We start from the raw sequence: 22,624 nt of genomic DNA on the forward strand, positions 1-22,624 counted from the left end.
GGTACCACCGCACGACGCTGTTACCATGGTTTCTGGCGACGGAGGGGGGGGGGCGGCAATGATTGCTCTACTAGCAGAACGAGCACGCCAACTCTTTGCTCAATGCTTGGCGGGACGGCTGACTGAACGGACTTGTTCTGTCATGTACAATATGCGTTTCACAGTCGTCCGTGGTGGTGGCGGTGGCGGCGGCCGAAACAACCGTGACGCGCGCAACTTCGTACGACATCACACGCGAGCGCGCGCGCGTCGCCTTGTTCAGATCAATAATTCTGCAAACATCCAGCTGGTCCTCCTGGTGGTGCGCCGTGTGTTGCTACTACCGTCGCCACCGCTGTGCTTTCAGGGGAGTTTCTCACGTATAACCGAACGGTGGCTCTGCGCGTCCGTTGATTATTGGTGACGACTGGTGGTGGTCAACGCACGCGAAAACCAATTCCGCACGGGCAGTGGGAAAACGCGGAAATAAACGGCGGCAAATGCGAATAGCAACGACGGAACACGCTACCTTTGGCGAACTCGCTTATCATTTGCGCGCCCACTACTCCCTTGAAAATTATACCCCGCTCAGTGTTCAGTGCATAAATAAAATTAAATAATCATATTGTACAATCTCTCGTGTACGGGGAAACACAAATAACACGCTGTCCACCACACAACCACCCCCACACGACCGCAGCTACCCTTCTTTTATCACCCTCCGCGGGTGTGCGTGCGTGTCTAGCGCACGCAGAAATACTTCACTGTTACCTCCGTCGCCGCCACCACTGTAGGTACATAATATACATGTAACGCACCATAATTTACACAAAAGAGGAGACAAGTGTGTTTGTGTGCGTGCCGCCACCGCCGACGTCGCCGAAGTCGTCGTTGTCGTGTAGTTATACTAAACTTCTTTCGCGCTATCCGCCTTTGAAAAATTGTGATTTATTTTGTTATAATCATCATTATTATAAATTATTATATCGTCACATTCGTTGTTATTATTATTATTATATTATCTACCTATTATTTTTTTATTGTTTTTATTTATAAATATTATTATTATTGTTTTGAATCTTGTTTTTACTTGAATACCGTAAACCATGATCTCCGTATTATTATTAACGCCCTTTGTTCGCGTCATCCTTATTGTTTTAGTGTATATAAGTATTACAGGGCAACTGCCATTGGTATCCAGTCAGTCGCCTTCGGTTTCTTACCACCACGAATCAGGTAAATTTAATTAATTATATTATTGTTATAGTGTACGCCCGCCTATTTAATTTTAAGACTACTATTCCGATTTGAAAGTATAGGGTTTAATGTACCCCAACATACCGTTGATTATTTTGTTTTCACCCTTAATCTAATTGTAATTTTTAATTTTGAATTCATTTTTGTTCTCTTTTTAAATTTGTACCAATCACAATCACTTGTGCAAGTGCAACAATGACCTAAGACAGTTCATTTTACAGGTGATTATTAATGCATATAGTTTTATTTTTGAAATATTTAATGCTACTGTTGTTGTAGGTTAAAATTATTCAACAGCAATTTATAATATTAGGTTTTAAATTAATTTGTTTTTCTTTCTTTATTTTTTAAAATTTAATTATTTCAACAACAGTTATATTTTTAAAATGATTAAATAATTGTGTTATTTAATTATATTAGCATATTAGAAATAATTTAATTAATTCAAATTTAAAATGTTTGAATAATTTATCATTATTATTTTAAAATATAATATTTAGTAAAAAATTAGATTTAATAATTTGATAACTTGTTTAGATTTTATATCTAAAATAATGAAAAAATAAATATTAGCATTATATAAATGAACCCAAGAGATATTTTATGAAAAAAAAAATAAATAAAATGGGCAGTGTAATTAATTTAAAGTATTCTAATCAATATATTGAATTAAAAAATTTCTGATTTTAAAAATCTTTATAAAAACTAATTAACTAATTGAAAAAATACTATGTTACATAATACTATCATTGCTTGAATATTCTTTACTTTTATAACTTAAAAAATAAAAACAACTAATTAGTATATTACTTAATTTCATTGCAGTTTATATTCAACCTCAAAATGTTCCATATGGGTCTTATGTTGTTGAAGATATTTCTCAGCATTCAAATAAAGTAAGTTAATTATAATTAAGTATTTTGGATTTTACTTGTGTAAATTTCTTAATATTATTTTAAACTTTTTAGGAACAAGTATCTCATGAACGATCGAATCCCACTCAGTAAGTACATTTTTTTTTATAAATTTGCATGCATAAATTTAATAATAAAAATAAAACAATAAATAACCATATATATGTATATATATATATATTAATTTAAAATCAGGCAACAGGTTGACCTATATTTGTATGTGTTTGTACTTGAAAACTTAATTACATTTTATTAAAATTTTAATCTAAGGATTATAAATATTTTTGTATTATATTATTTTTTAGTACCTACTCATAAATGATAAGTTTAACTACCAATGGAAATATTAATAAATTGTTGCATGTTTTATATTTTAATTATGATAGTTTTTTTTTTTTTTTTGTGACTTAATAACTTTAAAATATTTATTAACAAATAAATATTATTTATTATATATGTTATAAAAATAATTTCGGTTATTTTATACAAGCTAAACATTGTAATACATGTTTTGTTTATATTGTTAAATGAAAAAAAGAATTTAACAGTTAATGTCCATGCATATTAAACCATCAAACATATTTCCCTTATGTATATAATTGGACTTAGTTTACCATTTTAACTTCACTATGTGATTTAGTTGTAAATTTAGTTGTAAATTGTAACAATTAAATATTTATGGTTATTCTATTTTCTAGAAATGAAGCCAAAGACCCTGATATGATACTAATAAACATAAATACTGGTCCTCATCCACCTGGACTTGATGAACTTCAACCTGACACAGCCATTGGGTAAGTTCTTATTGAAAATATTAATTAATAAATTAAAATACAGTGTGTAATCAATAATTGGAAACGCTGTATAATTTTGTATGTATTACATATATTTCAGTTATTTTTTTTGAATGCCTAACAAACTTCAATAAATACTTATTAAGCTAATTAAACTAATTTTATGACATTCAATTTACCGTATGCGCATAATATTTTTTTTTAAATGGCAACCCCATGTTTCGGGTAATTATTTTAACCCATATTTTTTTATGAATTTGAATAGCCAAACCAACTTCCTAAGATTAAAACTAGTTATGAATTGTTTAAATTGTTCTCCATTATAATTTAAACATGTTTCTGCCTACCTATTTAATAATTGAATTCCCTATTTGTTGCATTTGAAATTTTTTCTTCACTAAGTTGAATAATAATAATAATACTAAATTATACATTTTTTCTTTACTAAATTAAATAATAATAATAATAATACATAATGCATTTATTTTATCTATCAAATGCATAAAACTAGTAAATGGGTCTGCATAGACAATAGTTTTTAGATACTACCCATAAAAAGTAATCTAATAGAGTGAAATCTAAAGAATGAGGTGGCTATTGTATTATCCCGTAAGTTTCTGTCTAACGTTTTTAAAAAGGTTCATTCAAATAATTTCTTGCAACAATAGCATTATGTGCTTGGGCTTTATTTTGTTGCAAAATCAAATAGTTTCTTGTTGTAAGAGAAATATCATCTAACATGATCAGTTACTCATTCATTAGAAATTCTAAATATTGTTTTCCATTTAATGTACCATTATATAAATAAGATACTAACAATTTACCTCCAATCAAACTGTATCAAATATCTGTTCCCCAGACAGATTGGTTATTTGTTTCAATATCCTAATGGGAATTTTGATTGTCCCCATAACGATTATTTTGTTTTTTTTATAATCCCATTGTTGATAAATTAAAATTTATCTGCCTACAGAATATAATTTAAAATAAAAGGATTGTCTTCTAATTGAGTAATTAACTAAGAAATAAACGTAAACTTATATTTAGCATCACCTTGGCATAAATGTTGAATTAAATTGAGTTATTATGGATTCATTTTATGTTTTTTTTTTTATAAATTTTATTAACGAAAATATGAGAAATACCTATTTCTTAGTCAAAATGACACATACTAACTCTGGGATTTGCACTTACTCAAGCTTACACTTGAAGCTTAATATCTTCACCTAATGCATTGGTTCATCTAGTTTTTTGGTTGACATTAACTCATGTATTAGAAAAAGACCCTGTATTTCTTAAATTTCTTTCTAATTTATTAAAATAACTATATGACAGTGGTGTCTATTTGAATTTAGAAAAACGAAAACATTTGTTTTATTTGACTAATTAGAACATAATATCCAAAAGTCATACAATGAAAAATAATAAACATACTTGGGTAACGTTCAACAGTGTGACTTGAATTTTTTTTTCATATTTCCATTCAATAAAAATCATATTAACTTTTTCTGAATTATTCATTATTTTTTATACTAAAAACTAATCTTATTTATGAACTTATGAAATGTATAAAAAAAAAAAAAAAACAAAAAAAAAATGGTTATAAGCAAAATCACAGTGATGTCACTAAAACAAATATGACACTGGTAATTACCTAACAGTAATATTGTTATATTTCAAATGAAGACCGTCAGTTTAACATATCTAAATTCCACTTATTCTGATAACTGTAATAGTGAAATAGATGAAAAATTTGTACCTATCATTTATTGGTAATTTTAAAATATCCTACAATAAAAATGAAATTGATATGTTTGAAGATTATTGTACATGAATTAAATACAATTTGTGATTATCCAAAAATAAAAAAAAACAATTTCAACTAATATCAAACATTTTAATACCCATATCTTTTAAATATGGAAATTAGTTTAGCTATTAAAATTCATAAAAAAAATTTAAGTTAGTTAAGTTAATCATCCCAAAAATGGGAGAATTGCCATTTAAAAAAGAAGTTGCGCATGTGAGAAATTAAATTTCATAAAATTAGTTTAATTAGCTTAATAAGTGTATAATAAAGTTTATTAAGCATCCAAAAAAACAATTCAAATATATACAATACGTGTAGAATTATACTCTGTATATTAGACTGGTAGAATTTATTAATAAAATAATAAAAAATTAAAATTTATTAAATAGTTAATACTTGTAAATTAATATGTAAATAAATAAATGCTGAGTGTAGAATACTCAAAAAAAAAATTCACAATTTTATTGACTTTATTTAATATAAACCTGACATTAAATTTTTAATTTGAAACTGGTCTTACTTTAAAAATATAATAATACTCCAGGCTTAATTTATTTATTTAGGTATATTTATAAATTATTTGTTAATTTATTTATATATTAATTAATTTTTGTAATTTATTACCTACTGTAAAATCTAATCAAAATTAAAAGTTGGCAAATTTGTTTTTTATAATTAACATACTAAATACTAGTACCTTGATAGAGATTAAGGCCCTCTAATATGTAAGATGGTGTATGTGTTAACATAAAAAAGTATTTTGGATTATTTATTATTTTAGTTGTAATTTTCTTTCATAGTATTTTATTAATTTATAATAATAATTAATATTTATTGACATACTTAAATTTAATTTTGAATCAAAAATAATATATATATATGTATTTTTTGTATTTAATATTTATTTTTGTAGGCCGGATGAAATGTATTATTTTGCACCTAAGAATCCACAAAATAATAAAAGTTCAATTATTGGTCAACGTTTAGATGTTACAATTTTTGAAGACTTCCTTAACACTGCACCTGTAATGAAAAATATTCATAAATTCAAAAATTATTGTTATAAATAACTAATTGATTTCTTATCAGCTTATTTCATATTTTTAGGAGAAGCATAGAAATCGTTTAGACTTTTATAAGGTTCCTTATTTAAATAATCTCGTATTACCATTAAGAGCTACATTTTCAGCTGCAATCTCGATATTCAATCCATATTCAGATGTTCTTCAAGTTTGTCTACATTTAATATCTAAATAAGTACCTTAGTTTTATTATTTTGACTAATATTAATCTAATCTCAGGTTGTAAAAGTGTTTGGTGGCGGACCTGGGTTTCATTTAAGTTTACCATCTGGTCAAATGGAAGACCAAAGAAATGTTTGGGACATTATGCCATATCAAACAAAACCTTTGATTCGATTCACATTTTCAGAACGATCGAAGAAAAATCATTCTACTAAAATTGGGTTATTATTAATTATTAATATAAATTGTCTGTTTTTTTTTTCTGAATTTAATTAAAGATTTTTATTCTTTTGCAAATAGATTATTTTTGAGTAACCACGAGTACATAAATGTGCCCATCAATATAGTGATGGTTTCAAAACCAGGCCTTTACAGTTCAGAACATATAATCGACTTTGGTGTTGCTAGTAGAAATGGTTTAGTCACTTCTAAAGCACTGAACCTGTGTAATTCAGCAAAGTCAAGTATTATTGTACAGGTATGATCTTTAAAATAATTCATAAATATTTTTAATTTGCTGTAGCATCATTCATTTTTTTTTTTTTTGAAAATTTATTTTTTAGAATGTAACATCTGATTCTCACTTTGTGACTGTGGATTTTCCTCATGAAGTAGAAGTACCTCCACAGTCTTGTACAGCAGGCCAAGTTGCTCATATTAGTTATCACTGTAAGGGCTGTGAATTGTTTTTAAAATCATTATTGATGATCTTATAGTTTTTTTATGTATTTAAGATAAATATTCTATTTTAATAGGGGATTATGTTGGTTATTCATACGGTGAAACACACTATGGACAATTAACTGTAAAAAGTAATAAAGGTAGCGAGTTGAACATACCATACCATGGTAGAACACTAGAGGGTGATTTAGTGTATGAAGAACAATCATTGCACTTTGTGATGTCAAAAGCAATTCGTTCAACAAGCATTATTAAAACTTTTTCATTGCTTAATAATTTTTCATCTACTCCAGTAGCTATTTCTCAAATAGGAATTCCCAAAAACGCCACACAGTATTTTAAGGTAATTTTGTTCATAATTTACCAATTTTTATTTTGAGGCTTATATAAAGCCTAAAAATTATAATTAAATTTTTAATTTCACCTTTTAGATAAGAGATTTTAACCCTGTTATTTTAAGACCGGGTCAAAATAAAACATTATTTCGTGTTGCATATGTAAACCCTAATAATTCTAAAATGGATATCATATCATATATGGAATTTAAAACCAATGCTTCAGATTTTACTATTCCATTGATGGTTTATGATGGACAACTCTCACAGGTTATAAGTTAGAGTATATTAAATAATATTTACTATGTATTATATATGTATATATTGATTTTATAATTAGGTTTTGCCAGCTACTAATATTATTACTTTGCCGCCAATAAGAATAAGTTCACCTCGCCATACTTACATTGTAGTAGCAAATGAAAATCCTGTTGCCATAATGATTAAGGATTGGGGTACAACATATACACCACATGTTTCACTAAATTTGGTTGAAATTGGTAAATTTAATTCATCAATGCGACGAAATAGTGCAGATAGTTGGTCTCGACCAATGATCCGTGATGATCAAATACCAGCTGTAAGTTATTTTGTACCAAAAATTGTTATTTGTTTTTTTCGATAACTTAATAAAAATATCTATTCAATTTTATCCCATTATTTGAGTATACATTTTAATTTTATAGCCTGTAGCATTGCCAGTTAAACATTATGCTATATTCCAATTATTGGTATCTACACCGAACCCAGATCAAAACTTAACAGTTAAAATATGGATTCAAACTCAACATCAGCATTATAGTATACCTTTAAAAGTGTCTGTATTTGACAAGAATTTACAAGTGATAGCTGAACCATTAACATTTGAAAATTGTCATCCAGTAAGTATTAAGTTAATAAGCTATTTTTACCTAAATTTATAATAATACATTTATTATTAGGGGGCAGTATGTACAGCAGAAGTAAATGTTATGTCATGGTTAGACAGAACATTAGCATTAACATCAGTTACAAGTGAATTTGTTAGTGAGAATGTTCGATTTGTTCCCACAAGACCATCACTCATACAACCACAAATGGTGTCTTTAGTTGGACATATAGAATGGATTCCTGCTCACTACAAAAATTCTTCAGGATGGATAGGACTGTTTAGTAAAGCCGGTTTGTGATAAACTCTGAAATATAAATCTATTTAAATATAATTGTGATATATATACATATATATTACGCATTTAGAGAGAGCAATGTGGTTATCAAGTTTTCATTTAACAAATTCTTCTGAAACAAGCTATATGGATTTTTCATGGTTTTATCGTAGAATGGGAAAATATTATGCAGAAGAAGATAACCGTACTCTAAGACATCAGTTTACATTAGAGACCGGTAAGTATTTTATTGAATTTAATTTATTTGTAAAGTGGTTATATACCGTTTTATAGTATTCAATAATATTTTATTTCATAAAAAATATTATGCCTCCCTGAAAAACCTTATGAGAAACAAGCCCAAGGTTATAAGTAAAGGCCTCTTATTAATTCCAGAATAATATTATCTTAAAATAGTCAAAATAAGATGTTTTAATTTTCTTAAAGAGTTGAAAATATTTTTTCAATATTCTTTAAAAATCATAATATAATATACTTTAATGTTATTATATTTTATTAATTAAAAATATGCTTTTATATGCAAATGAATAAAGTACATAAGATAAAAAATTGACATAAATAGGTATATAATAAAAAATAATACAGCTTAAAAAAACTTTAATTTAGATGACATTTTATTTATTTAATTAAATTAGAATAATGTCATGTTTTTAATTAACAACATTTTAAAAACAGTTGACATCAATATTTTGTGTTATGTTTTCTGGTGTGTTATGATCTGTTAAAATGTTTCTAAATGACCAAAAGAATATTCAACGTCAATTTAAGTCACAAGAGCATTCTGCAAATTGGTTATTATAGTCATTAAAAAATTAACTATAATTTGTACTTCATTATTTTTATTCAAAACTTTTGGTACATTTTTCATAATTTAATATCACTATTATCAAATACATAATTTATTATACTTACACAACTGCAACACAAAATATTAAAAATCTATAAAATGAATCATTTTAGTCTCTAATATTTTATATAAAACGAAATATTCTTTTATCTTGAAATATTCTCAAATATGCAAAAAAAAAAAAAACTATTATTATTTACATGTTTCATAATTTGTAAAGATTTCGAACCCCTGTTCAACTGTATAGAATCAAAAAAAAATATTCAAAAGAATATAATACTGGCCTCTGGTTATATGTTATAATTATTATATCACTTATATCAATAATCATACTAATTTTAAAAAGAGAAGTACATACAATTATTGGATTTCAAACATAATATTTAAACTATTGACATCTATCATACTTATACATTATACCTACAATGATTACAAATTTAAAAATATTTCATAAAAATAGAGTTTATATACGAAATTACGGTATAAAGAATATATTTATAAATTTGAACGTAATGACATAAGGTAATATATTGTGTTAATTTTTTTTTAAATATCGATAGAAGTGAGGTTAAATTTTTTTTCAAGAACTTATGTTAATGCCTAAACCTCATGTCAACCTTGACGGAGGATTAGCTTTAGTAAATATCAATTAAAAAAGAAAATCTGACCAAATTGGAAGTTCTACAACAATTTTCAAAAACATCACCTAAGCGTCTACAATTATTAGACTGGACTAAATAAAAATTTATTTTATTGCTTATTATTTTTATTTTTTTTTCACATATTTTTGTTTATTTAATGCTTAATTTAAATAAGAAATAAAAAAAACAACTATTTTATTTTTTAAACCAATGCGCCTGTTACAACTGAGTAATTATTTATTTTTAAGCCCCCCAAAAATTCTGCGTACGCCACTGTCTTGTATTAATCCCATTGTACAATTATATATATTGTAAAAATAGATATAATATTTGCATTTTTATAGTAGTTTTTAAACAAATATCTTAGTGATAATGATTTCATGATATTTTCTCTAAGTTTAAATTTGTTTAAATTTAATTTAGTTATATTTCGGTGATTATTCCAATAACTATTCAATGTATTTCAAAAATCTTATTTTTTTTATGTTAAAAAAAAAATCACTATTGTTTTACTGTAGCCTGATAATATTAGAAGACAGAATTTGTTTGCTAATTATTATGTAGCATGTTATACTATATTATATATATATATATATATTATAATATGTAGGTAATTAACAAATATTATATATATGATGGCAAAATCAATTCCCAACAATACCTAGTTTTATTGGTTCTATTTGTAATATATTTGGGTTTATGTTTTATTTAAAACATTTTTCTTCTATAAAGTATACATAATATGAAGATTTTCTTTAATATTTTTTATCAATATTCTAATAATTGTTAATAATTTTATTCAGGTGGGGCTGAAACATGTCAGTTTAGTGTGCATCTTCATTTGAAATGGCCAAAATTCATACAAGAACCTGGCGAAAACAGACAACAGACTACATTTGAGCTACCTACCATGGAAGTGAAAGGCCAACCATACTATCAAAAAATTTTAGTGAAAAATACATTTCATACACAAAATATTACTTTGCATTTGGCTATGTATCCACATCCATACTGGTGCAATATCACAGAATTCATAGACTTATTTGAACACGAGTGACTATGAGCAAATATTAATTAATGTAATTATATGATATGTCTAGTAAAATGTCTGAAATTTATTTAGGGTTAATTCTTTGCTGATATCACGAGATGATTGGGAATTAGTATTGAATAATACTAGTCCTTATCGAAGGAAAGTATTAAATGTTAAAAACTCTGTGTATGTTCCACATAAGAAAACAATGATATTTGTTTTACCTCCTCAAAAACAACTTGAAGTGTTAGTAAGATTTCAGCCAAAAAAACCTGGAGTTAGTACATCTATACTTTTTATTAGGTATGTTGTACTAGGTAAAATTAATTTTAAAAATTGAATTAAATATTCTAACCAGGGAAGTTATTTTTCTAGAAACGATGTATCCATTTTAGAAAGTATTTTACTAAAAGGAATGGGAGCTTATCCAGTATTATCATTTGGGTCCAAAAGAAAACTACCTCCATTAATTTTTGATCTAGAATCAAGTCCTATGATTGATGTCATTTGTAGTAAAAGTATGTATTTTTTAATTTTTAATATTTTGTATAAAATATTGATTTATTTATAGATAAAACATCTTTACCATCGGAGACCAGAATATTTTTAATAAAGAATCCTGGCAAACATACAGTAAGGATTATTTCCATGACAATAAATAGTGTACTGTGCAGTGGCTTTGGCTTTAGAATTTTGGATTGTAGAAAATTTTCTCTTTTACCTAATCAATCTAGAGAAGTATGTTTTCAGAATGACTTATATTTCCAAAGATGTGTATCTTACAAAACTAATGTAATCATTTTATTTTTCAGGTGTCTGTAGAATTTACTGCTGATTTCACATTAAAGTCAGTAATTCGTCAACTAGAAATAAATACTGAAGAAACAATTGGATCAGAGACTACTAATCGTATATTTATCTACCAATTGTGGGGTATTGTACCACCTGAATGGGAATTATGTAAAGAAAAATACACATGGCAAGAGTTTCGTCGTGGTGATAGTTGGGTTAGACCAGAGTGGGAATCTTCAATTGGTCAAGTTATACTCGTAGCAGCTGGCATTCTAATGGTAGTGGCTTGGCTTGTTTCAATAGCTGCTGTGCACACTATTGACAAAGATTTTTTATCCAAAAATCTTGGTCCTCCTTGTGTTGGAGCTCATGGAAAACGATCGTTTCAGTCTGTTTTAGCACAATCGGCAAATAATAAAAAAACAGAGTTTAAGTATGTTATGAAACTTCTTATAATATTAATATTAAAAAATATTTTATTTAAAAACTAACAGGAGTTCTAAGCACAAAGAAAGCATTGAAGAAAAACGTAATGAAGTAATATCAGATCCAACATCTTTAGGGATAACACAAAGTGAAAACAGTTATGTCAAGCCTTCAGATTCTACACCTATTTGGAGTTTTATGCTACGGAATACAGATCCAGAACCAGAACAAGTAAAATTTTTCTTGCTAAATTTTTTAAATTTAAAAATATCTAAATTAATGACCTTACACTTTTAGAAACTTGAAAAAGATCGAAGCAGATCTCATATACTTGACAATCATCCCAAAGAAAAAACAAAGAGACGGTATTTAAGTCAAACAGTGCAAGAAACAGATTCAAGTCAAAAGTATAATATTTCTTCATGGCAAGTTGCGAGAAACAGGTAAAATTCTAAATTTGATTATCTGTAAATTTTCATAAGTATAAGCTTAAAGATATTCAAAGAACTATAATCAATTAAAGTAATATAAAAAATAATTAGTATATAGCAAAATTAAATTGTATCAAAACAGCAATAATTAATAGTAATATAAAATTTTCTTTAATGTTAAATTTACAAAAAAAAAAAAAATATTAAATTTGATTAACCAAACATTGTAAAATAATTAAATTTTTTTGAATTGTTGATGATTTTTAAAGATCTCCAGCACAGATAATAGATCCTTTGTTGAACAAAAATTCGAAATTGGACGAAGGGAAATTTGAAACTGAAAATCGAAGACGTGCTGAAAAATTATTAAAAAAACAGTTTGGCCTAAAACCAGTGGATAGTTGGAGAAAACATAAGAAGGCTTTAAATGCTGCTAAATATTATGAAGAACTTCCAGCAACAGAAAAAATTAATTCAAATCAAGAACAAAAGGTGCCAGTAGAAAGTAAACCAGATCCTAAAATTGTAAAAACTGTCAAAAGCAATAAAAAAATTTCAATCAGTCTTCCAGTTATAAAGCAAATTAATATTACAGATTCACCAATAACAGTTTTAAACTCCTTGCCTGAAGTTGTAAAGAAACCTATAGCTTCTGTTGCACCTTATCAAATTGTTCTTCCCAAACAATCAAATGTGACAGTAGTACAACCAGAACGTTTAAATGAAAAGATTAATGTTTCTAAATCAAAAACAGTACAAACTGCACAGAACAAAATTGAAAAAGATTCTACAACACGGCCCGTGATTTCAAAAAAATCAATTAGTGATGATGATGGGCTATTGGTGGAGTACAAATGTATGAAAAAGAAAAATAAAACTGAAAGAAAATCATCATTACAGCCACCTACTTCATCAATAATATCACTAGTATTCGCACCAGTAGCACCTCCCACAGTATTTAAACCAAAAGTTCAAACTGTAGAAAGATTCAATTTGTCAGAAACAACAAAATCAAAAATTCAAACTGTTGAAAGATTTAATTCATCGGAAGTCATCAAAGTAAAAGTTCAAACTGTAGACGTATGTAATTCACCTGAAGCAGTGAAATCAAAAAATCTACAATCTTTGGAACAAAGTCATTCATCAGAACCATTAAAATCTAAGGTTCACATTGTAGAGGATTCATCAGATGTAATAAAACCAAAGGCTCAAACTGTGGAAAGATGTAATTCACCAGAAATAACAAAACAAAATACTTATGAAATAGTTTTGGCTAACGTAGAAAAAGAAAAAAAGGAAACTCCATCATTGAATAAAATTCCTCAGACATATCAACAACCTGATATCGAGAAAAAAATAACTGTATTAAAAAGGGGCTCTGATGAAAAACAAGTGAATCTATCGCCAACTGTAACCAATAAACATGGTAATATTTTATTTTATAACAATATTCAAATTAAAATATAAAATATGTATATATATAATAACTTAATTGTCCTATATGAATACAATTTGTTTATAATTCTTCTTATTTATCCTTATTTTTTATCCTAGATTTAAAGGACCCTTGTCACCCTTGTCCTCTAAATAAATTTTTTTTTTACAAAAAATATAATAGATTTATATACTATAATTTATTAAAGTTTCTTTCATTTTCTAAATCAGCCTTATTTTTTTTATTTTTTATTATTCATAAAATAAAACAAAAAATAGTAAATTGTTAATACTTGTAATTAAATATGCAAATTAATAGTTTATACATAAACTATTTGTTTATATAATTATTTATTGTTAAATATTAATTAGTTTTATGAATTATATGTTTTGGGTTTTACCCTTTTCTTTACTTTTTTATTTATATTATTGGTATTTTTAGTTTTTATTTTAGGCCCTGTGGGTTCAGGAAGAGATCGCAAAAATGAAGAAAAACTAACGAAATGTGAATCTGATTCGGTTTTAGTAGAGGCTATTAAAAAAGAATCAGGTTTGTTTTGGTTGAAGAATTTATCTAAACCAATTATTGAAATTAATATTGAATCAATTCAAAGCTTAACTCATTATATATTTTTATAGAATCTAGTATTTCAATAATTGATACTATGGCAGCAACAACATCGAACAGTGAGAGTCGCACAGATATTATGACATTTTCTACAAATGATCCAGGATATAATTTGTGGACATCGTATGTGTGGGGACCTGTTTATGAGCAATCTACTAAAAATTCTAGTCCACAAAAATAAATTTTTGAGTAATGAATAATTAAAAATACATTTTAAATACCTTTTAAATGCTTAAATTATAAACAATATTAATTGCCTATAATTCATTTTTTTCTAGATACGTACTGAAGACCACTGCCCATGTAGTTATGCAAGTCTTTTTGAAGTTCTGAAATTTAGACTTTCTTGAGGACAATTGTAAGTTTATTTTGTGTTTTATAGGCAATAATGAATTTGTTTGATAGTAGACACATTTTGTTTTTGTGGACATTTTGTGAGTCTAATTGAGCACGATTTTTTTTAGATTTCTTGATATTTTGTTTCTACCTTGTTCATTTTTTCTTTCTTTAATATCTGTATTAATTCAGTAATAAAGATGTGAAAAAATTTGAAAATACAAATTATGCTTATTTTATATATTTTACTCCTATGATCAATCTATATTTTAATAAATTCTTTGGCAATCGAATAAAAATCTAAAGGTTTTACGGTCTTAAAATAGAGAAAAAGTAAAAAAAAAAAACATTACAACCATTTTCAAAAATAAATGATTAAAACTAGTTATAGTTTTATAAATATATTTTTTAATTACTGATAATATGAATATAATATAATACAGTCTAATTTTAATTTAATTTAATGGTTGTAGCTTATTCTTTCCTTTTACAAATAAAAGTTTTTTTTCAACTCATATTTTAACTTAATATCTGAATTTATATTTTTTGAAAATTAAAATTTTAAATTTTAATGATTTGGTATTTACATTTATATAAGTTTTTATTTTATGTACTCATAGGACATGTTTACCCATTCATGAACATACATCAATATATGTATTATTAATAATGTTTGCTGGTACCACATCAATAGTTTATTTGAATTTATTAAAATCTTTAATGAAAATAAAATTAGATATGATAAAATAAACTTATACAAATAAAATAATACATAAACTTATTAATAAATAATTAATTAAATTTCATTATTATTAAATTTTCTTCCTAATCTTTTTCTGTATATTCTTTTACATTTCTTTCATTATTAATTGGCAATAATGAACTTGCTATGGCAGCAAGAAGTGCTGCTGTAATATATATTATTATTGAAGTAGTAAATGATGATTTGAGCAATACCTAAAAATAAATGATTAAATTATTTTTTAATTTTATAAGTAATTTATGTAATAAAAAATATTTACCTGTGCAATATATGGAGTAACCATAGCACCTAACCGAGCCATAGCACTGCATGTACCAACTCCAATTGTTCTTAATGGAGTTGGATAAATCTATAACATTGGTTTTATAAAGTAAAATATTTACTTCATATAAAATAGAAAAATTACCTCTGGTGTGTAAACATACACAGCTTGGAACACTCCAGCAATTATACCTCTTGCAAAAAATAATGTTATTGTCAACAACACACGACTACTAAATTAAAGAAAACATAAGGATCACTAATATGTTATAAATGTATGTTTAACATCTTACTTTTTTGCAAATTGAAATAAGAAGATTAAGTTTATGGCAAACATTGTAAATTGAAAAACCAATGTTATTTTTCGACCAAATCTATCAATTACATAAATGGTAGCAAATATGCCTGATAATATACATATTTTGTTTAATGATAGTTGACACACTTAAAATATTGACAATGATTGCTATTACCTGGAAATTCTGCGAGTGTTGTCCATAATAGATCAATATAATCATGAGTTGTCAAGTAATGAGATTCAGCTGTACAAGTTTGCACAGTTTTAAAAATATCACCATCAAGATTTGCTGAACAGATTCTATTATTGTTGCCACTTTCAAATAATCCAGTGGACATTAACACAATGCCATAATAGCAAAATGCACATACTAACCTAAATAAATAATACCAAATTTACATTATATAGATCAATTGTTTACAGTACAAATTAACTATAAATTACCAAATGAACCAGAGTAAAATTGAAGTAACTCTAAGTTGTGGCAACAGAAGATCAGTGAAACGACCATTTTTTTCTTCTAGAACTATGTCATCGACAACTAATCTGCCCAAGAGCATTGGTTTCCCATTGTCATGAGCAACTTTTTTTAATGTGTCAATAGCTTTGTCAGTTTGGCCACTGGCCACCAAATACCTAGCTGATTCAGGCAACCACTAAAATTAAGAACACACATATTTATTTAATAATAAATAACAACATTGAAATTATTTATGAATAAAATTATAAATAGAAATGTGCAAAAAGCGTTTACGTGTTTTATTACCGGGCAAACACATGCGAAACCAAGCAATGGTGCTGTGGATAATACTAAAAGCCATTTCCAACCTAATGTAGGCATCACTATAAGGGCTAAGAGAACTTCGAAGCATGCTCCAAGTGCCCAAAAACACTAAATAAAAATTGACAAAAAAAGCATCATTAATTATTCAATCATATATAGGATTATTGAGGTGATATAAGATAGATTTTTATAACTATACTGTGAATAAATTATTTTATTTTAAAATAAATGCACTAAAAGATAATGAAAGAATATGATTACATTTTCTTTTTTTGTCTTATCTGACAGATAGTATAGTAAAATAAATTACATGATGTAAGAACTTAGAAATTGAATAGTGGTGTATAATATTAATTTAAGAACAAACCACTAATTAATCTTATTACTTCTGGAACAAAAGATTGTTTTGCATTCATTGAAATTAATAACATTTTTAAATACAATTGTAAAGTAAGATGATACCTTATATAAGGCTAAAATTCTCAGAAAACAATTTTACTTTTAAAACTCAATAGTTTGTAAATCAATTGAAGTTTTGTTACATTATACTACTATGTATATAAACCAAATATATTGAAAATATAGGTAAGACACTATCTTCAGTGGTTAAAATGGGAGGAGACGGAGTCACCCTTCTTATTTAAGGTAAGATTATGCGTCCTCTTTAATTTAAGTCGCCAAAAGTCCGGGTGGACGCTTAATGGCATTGGACACTAAAATACAATATGGAATATACAATACTTATTATAATATTACAATATTATATGAAATTTATTTTCTTCATTAATTTGAACAAGTGGAAAAAATTTCGAAGAAATAATATGTTGGTACAACGATAAGCAAAAATTAACCATGGATTTATTTAATTGATGCTGTGTCTAATTAGAGATGATCCCGAGCGGTTATTACCCATAGCTCTAAAATGAAAGTGATAGTGAAATAGACTATTATTTAGAATACATTTAAACAGAATAGAATAACTATAAATAGTATAAATATTAATTTGTGATAGAGGATAGACACTATCTTATAGATAGTACACACCTTATGTGCAATGTACGTATTTGTTACTGTCTACGTTGACCAACAACTAGCAAGGTTAGTTATTGTTTCTTTTTAGTTTTGTTAAGTTTAAGTTAAGTTTTTTTAACATTACCTACTATGTATTTCAATTTATTTTTTGAGCAGGCATATGTATAGAATTATTTTTCTTTGGGGGAAATTTGTTTTTACACCCTATGAAAATAAAGTTTTATAAACATATATGTGTAACAGAAGAGGCTTAGATCTCTTGGGTTTCCTAAAAAAGGTTTGTAAGATTTAGAATTAGATAGGGGAACGCTTCTCAATTTTTGATGAATATAGTTCCCCCACAACATTTTTCTCACTTTAACCACTGACTATCTTTATTAACTAAGTCACATATAACATCAAAATCTATTTTGTTTCACCTCAACTTGCATGTAATAATATGTAATTACTAAAAATCTTTAAAATTTACTACAATAATTACAATACTAATAACTAAACTTACATCAAGTAACACTACACATTTGGCTCGTTGTTTACAAGGCAAAAATTCTGCGTACAATGTAACACTAACAAATACACAATACAGCATAAACAATCAAAAGATTACTAATTGAAAAATTAAGCTTGATAAATGTATTTAACATACGATTGTGGAGAACAACCAATAGCAAATCCAACTAGTCCTCGTAAAATTAATAACCATGTGTAATTTGGGGACATTGAACTCAGGATACCAAAATAAAACAATAGCACAGAACATAGTGTTAAAGCCTGAAAATTTTAAAATATTATTATTTTTATTTATTTGATTAATTTTCACTCAAGTTTATACATAGAAAAATCATTCCACAATTTGTTTACTCTTTGATTACTCAATAAAAATAAATAAATTAACATACTGGTTTTCTACCAAACTTGTCACTGAATGATCCCCAAAATGGTAAACTTAACATCATACCCAGAAAAACAATCTAAAAATAATTTAAATAATAAATAAATAATAATTTTACTTTAATTATAATTATTAAGAAATAGTTAAAATAAAGACTATAGCTTGAAAAATACAATGTTTATTGTAATTATTAATGCAGCAATTCAATTATTAAAAAGAATATAAATTCATTAATGAAGTACTAACAGTGGTCACTAGTGCTTCCTGAAAGAGTGTAATCTGCCATTCATAATGTAAAGTAGGTGACAAAATGCTTAAAATAGTTGTTTCCATGCTATCGGCCATCCAACAAAGTCCAGTGAATAATGACAGTTTCACTTGAAATTTTCCAAATCCAAATGCATCTACTGCTTGAGCTACAGTATAAGTTTCTTTAGGAAACAATAAATCGATGAATACTCCAAAATATCAAGTTGATCACAAATATTTTAATAATGCTATGAGCTTACCATCAGGGACAACAGTGACATTACTCATTTCAAAGTCTTGCGCCTGTCTCTTGGCCGTAAAAGTATTGCTAATTTTACGGTCAACGGTCTCGGTTAAGTTTTGGTAACCTGAAGAGGACTCCATGTTACAAGTTTTCGTCAACAAATAGAAATGGATTAAGTCACATCATGTAGCCACCCGATGGGAATTTTTATAAAATCTGCCTGTAATCGAAAAAATGTTTCTAGAATAAACAGCGAATTTGATCGTTCGAAAATTCTATAATTGCAATAGAATAATTTAATATTTTAATTTGATGACGGTGTTTATTAATTGATAAGAACATAGCGGTTCTTTTCTTATCACTATACTAATATTTATGTATCCATGAACAGTCATCTATGCCATGCGTGTGTTATAATCATTGATATCAATTATATAAGTCAATTCATAGAGTAACTCAAGAGCAATTTTGGCGATGGCGGCGGTCAGTTTGATAAAGCAGCTGTTTAGTGAATTGATTACAGAATTTCTTTTTTAGTTAAAGAGTCAAAAACACTTTTCAATCTAATTGTTGACCGTACGAAGTGTACTTGTAAATTAGTGTTTTTCCACTACGAATTAGCCATAATTAACTTAAAGTGAGTAGCGTTTATGACCTGTTTTTAAATTTATTTTGGACGTTACCGTCAGGGCCTAAAGGTCATTGAAAAGAACAGCAATTAATTAAAACAGTGAAATTTGTTACAGAATGTTTAGCAGTGTAAAAGAAACGTTTAGCAAGCTTGTGCAGGCGCCTTTTATTGTTGTTAGGGCTGAAGATGAACTAGTTGACCCCCAAAGGGTTTTGAGAGTATGTTTGATATAAAATGTATAGTTGGTCACATGTTGATACTTATTTTTATGTTTTAAAAACTAGGAAAAATGTGAACAGGAAAAAGAAGCGCAAGTACGATTTGCCAAGCTTGAAGAATGTAATAAACGTGTCCGTTCTAAGAAATCTACGGCTGAAACTTGTGTCGAAGAATTATGGGATTTCCTAGAGGTCGTTGATAAATGTATTGCAAAAGATTTATTTGACCATCTCAAATGAAATATGTATGCAGTTTAACAGCCATTTAGTTTAGGTACTTTCATGTGGTTTACCTTTCAGTAAACTATTAATTCTATTATTTATTGTTTAAACTTTGCAATAAATTTAATTAATTAAAAAATAGTTGTGTTTCTTACTGATTTATAATGAAATATGTAAATTTACTTTAAAATAATGGTTTAATAAATTGAGTGAAGCAAATTTTTAGCTATTTCCAATTTTTATTTTTTTGAAGTATAAAATCTATGTCTAAGGCTTTAAGAATTTGTATTAGTAGTAATCTGTAAATGAAAAAAAAAAAAGGTGAGTAAAGAAACTATCCAGTGATCGCATCTCTTTTTGCTTGTATATACATATATATATATATATATATATGTACATTAGGGTGGATCAAATTAATGTAAAAAAACTTTTTTCTTTAAAATTCTAATATAGGTATTACAATTTTTACGAAAAAACATTTGTGTTAATTGTATTAAAGTAAATAGTTAATATTTATTAATTGAATACATATATTTTTTATATTTAATCATATTTAAAATGAGTATACAAATCTATCTAAACTTTACTTATTCGAAAAGTTTCGTGGCTGATTTTGGATCAATTTTAAATCAATGGACGAACGAATTAATATATTTAGTGTCTATAGTGTCTATCTGGTTCATACATATTGTCGGTACACAAGAATAGTGACAACTCAAAAAAGTAGGTTTTCCAGTACAGCAGTTTAAAGAATTCTTTTTTCTTGTATAAAACATCACGAGCTTGGATTGTTTAAATACATTTTTTTTTTTTTTTGGAATCAATTTAACTGTTTATTTTGCATTGTAACTATATAAAGTTTATTTTAATAACATTAAGAATTCACTTCAAAATTATTCCGTTTTCATCCCTCTTTTGAGTTATGACGATTTTCTTGAAAACATAATGTCACACTTTATATGATATGTAATTATATAAATATTATTGACACAAATGTTATTTATAAATACATATTTTGATATAAATGAATACAAAAACAACCCTTTATTGAATAAACTAAATATCAAAGTATTACTTAACAACTTAGTTTATGTTTTTAACATAAATTATTGGACATAAAATTAAAATAATTCTTAATAGCTATTAAATCATAAAAAAATATATATATATATATATATACATAACACTGTATTGGTAAAAATAAAATAACACTATAGTATAACTTCTTAAGTATTATAAACATAATATATTATTAAAACGTAAAAATAGCAGCTCTATATTTGTTCTACAGTATATAAATTAATTGGTAAGTCAGTAGTTATTACTCCTAATATAATGCAAATATTGAAGTTCCATTTTTTTAACATAATATGTAACTTATAGCCCATATTTTACCATGATAAAAAAAAATCCAAAATTCAAAACCACCAAAAAATTTCGAAAATAGCCTTTTGTAAAATTGTAAAATCATACGGTTATTGGTTTTTTCAGTAATTGTATTAATTATATTTTAACTTCATTTCAGTCTAAATTAAACTTTGCCTTATCTGAGAAAACGTTTAAATGTGTGATATTTAAATTATAATTGGCATTAAAATATTTAAAATTACTTATATAAATAATGATACTGATAACAATATTAATTATACTCTGTTGAAGTCACTATGGTGTCATTTCTATTTACCTAGATATCATAATTTTAAAATTCTATTTATGCATAATGTAGGTGCGCAGATTTGTTTAAACAACTTAATTTAATATTAGTTTTAATTTCATTTGAATTTTTTCATTAAATAAGTATTAAAATGAAATTTAGAATATTCGATTACGTAGAAATGGTATTTATTTATTTTGAAAATATTAAAAGCCTAAGAGTCACTTCCAGAATATTTGATGAGTTGTATTCCGAGAGACATACACCAAATAATATTGTAATTGATAAGAATATCTAAATTGAATTATTTATTAATTTGTAGGTCGAAAAATTACTTTTAATTATTTGTTATAAGGTAAATTAATAGAACGTTTCCGAACTACTGGCAGTGTTGCTGAAATTAAAAACCCTGGGAGATCCAAAAGTGCATTAAATGAGTACAATTAATGTTTTGGTTAGTGCAATAGCACAGCCTAAACTTTCATTGTGTAATTGTGCTGGTGAAGCATATTTCAATTAAAAAAGAATACTGAAGAATAATGGTTATCAGCCATATAAAACAATGTTTGCACACGAACCTGGCGATACGAATATTCGTTTGAATTTTTGTAATTGGGCTTAAGAGCAG

General features: G+C 26.5%; 3 protein-coding genes across 7 annotated transcripts; 2 read left to right on the forward strand and 1 right to left on the reverse strand.

The window, feature by feature from the left end:
* Window positions 1-989: 989 nt before the first annotated feature.
* LOC112683870 (transmembrane protein 131) lies at window positions 990-14,973 on the forward strand. The gene is made up of 26 exons (XM_025555059.1): window positions 990-1,215; window positions 2,062-2,132; window positions 2,205-2,239; window positions 2,849-2,944; window positions 5,668-5,779; window positions 5,862-5,984; window positions 6,056-6,219; window positions 6,299-6,476; window positions 6,562-6,667; window positions 6,754-7,022; window positions 7,111-7,284; window positions 7,355-7,594; window positions 7,701-7,895; window positions 7,956-8,175; window positions 8,251-8,397; window positions 10,472-10,721; window positions 10,792-11,004; window positions 11,077-11,219; window positions 11,273-11,439; window positions 11,514-11,926; window positions 11,988-12,150; window positions 12,217-12,362; window positions 12,620-13,776; window positions 14,227-14,334; window positions 14,424-14,601; window positions 14,691-14,973. The coding sequence occupies exons 1-25, from the start codon at window positions 1,086-1,088 to the stop codon at window positions 14,591-14,593; spliced, it is 5,190 nt and encodes a 1,729-aa protein (XP_025410844.1). The 5' UTR covers window positions 990-1,085; the 3' UTR covers window positions 14,594-14,601; window positions 14,691-14,973.
* Window positions 14,974-15,548: 575 nt separating this feature from the next.
* Window positions 15,549-19,610, reverse strand: LOC112683945 (synaptic vesicle 2-related protein). Of its 5 annotated transcripts, none has more exons than XM_025555200.1 (12): window positions 19,288-19,610; window positions 19,025-19,209; window positions 18,786-18,857; window positions 18,533-18,657; window positions 18,389-18,452; window positions 16,825-16,962; window positions 16,515-16,726; window positions 16,246-16,445; window positions 16,066-16,177; window positions 15,918-16,002; window positions 15,771-15,860; window positions 15,549-15,705 (listed from the first exon to the last, which is right to left on the reverse strand). In XM_025555200.1, the coding sequence occupies exons 1-12, from the start codon at window positions 19,409-19,411 to the stop codon at window positions 15,574-15,576; spliced, it is 1,539 nt and encodes a 512-aa protein (XP_025410985.1). In that variant the 5' UTR covers window positions 19,412-19,610; the 3' UTR covers window positions 15,549-15,573. The 5 variants fall into 5 exon arrangements, with proteins under 5 accessions (XP_025410985.1, XP_025410986.1, XP_025410984.1 ...); XM_025555201.1 differs by having other exon boundaries at window positions 15,918-16,005; window positions 16,837-16,962; window positions 19,288-19,609; XM_025555199.1 differs by having other exon boundaries at window positions 15,918-16,005; window positions 19,288-19,609.
* Window positions 19,611-19,747: 137 nt separating this feature from the next.
* On the forward strand, window positions 19,748-20,439 carry LOC112683946 (cytochrome b-c1 complex subunit 6, mitochondrial-like). Its single transcript, XM_025555204.1, has 3 exons — window positions 19,748-19,908; window positions 20,018-20,120; window positions 20,187-20,439. Exons 2-3 carry the CDS (start codon window positions 20,019-20,021, stop codon window positions 20,358-20,360), a joined length of 276 nt encoding a protein of 91 aa, XP_025410989.1. The 5' UTR covers window positions 19,748-19,908; window position 20,018; the 3' UTR covers window positions 20,361-20,439.
* The last annotated feature ends 2,185 nt before the right edge of the window (window positions 20,440-22,624 follow it).

The sequence above is a fragment of the Sipha flava genome, unplaced genomic scaffold (assembly GCF_003268045.1).
Source record: "Sipha flava isolate LNK unplaced genomic scaffold, YSA_version1 237_pilon_pilon, whole genome shotgun sequence".
Taxonomy (NCBI): Eukaryota; Metazoa; Arthropoda; class Insecta; order Hemiptera; family Aphididae; genus Sipha; species Sipha flava.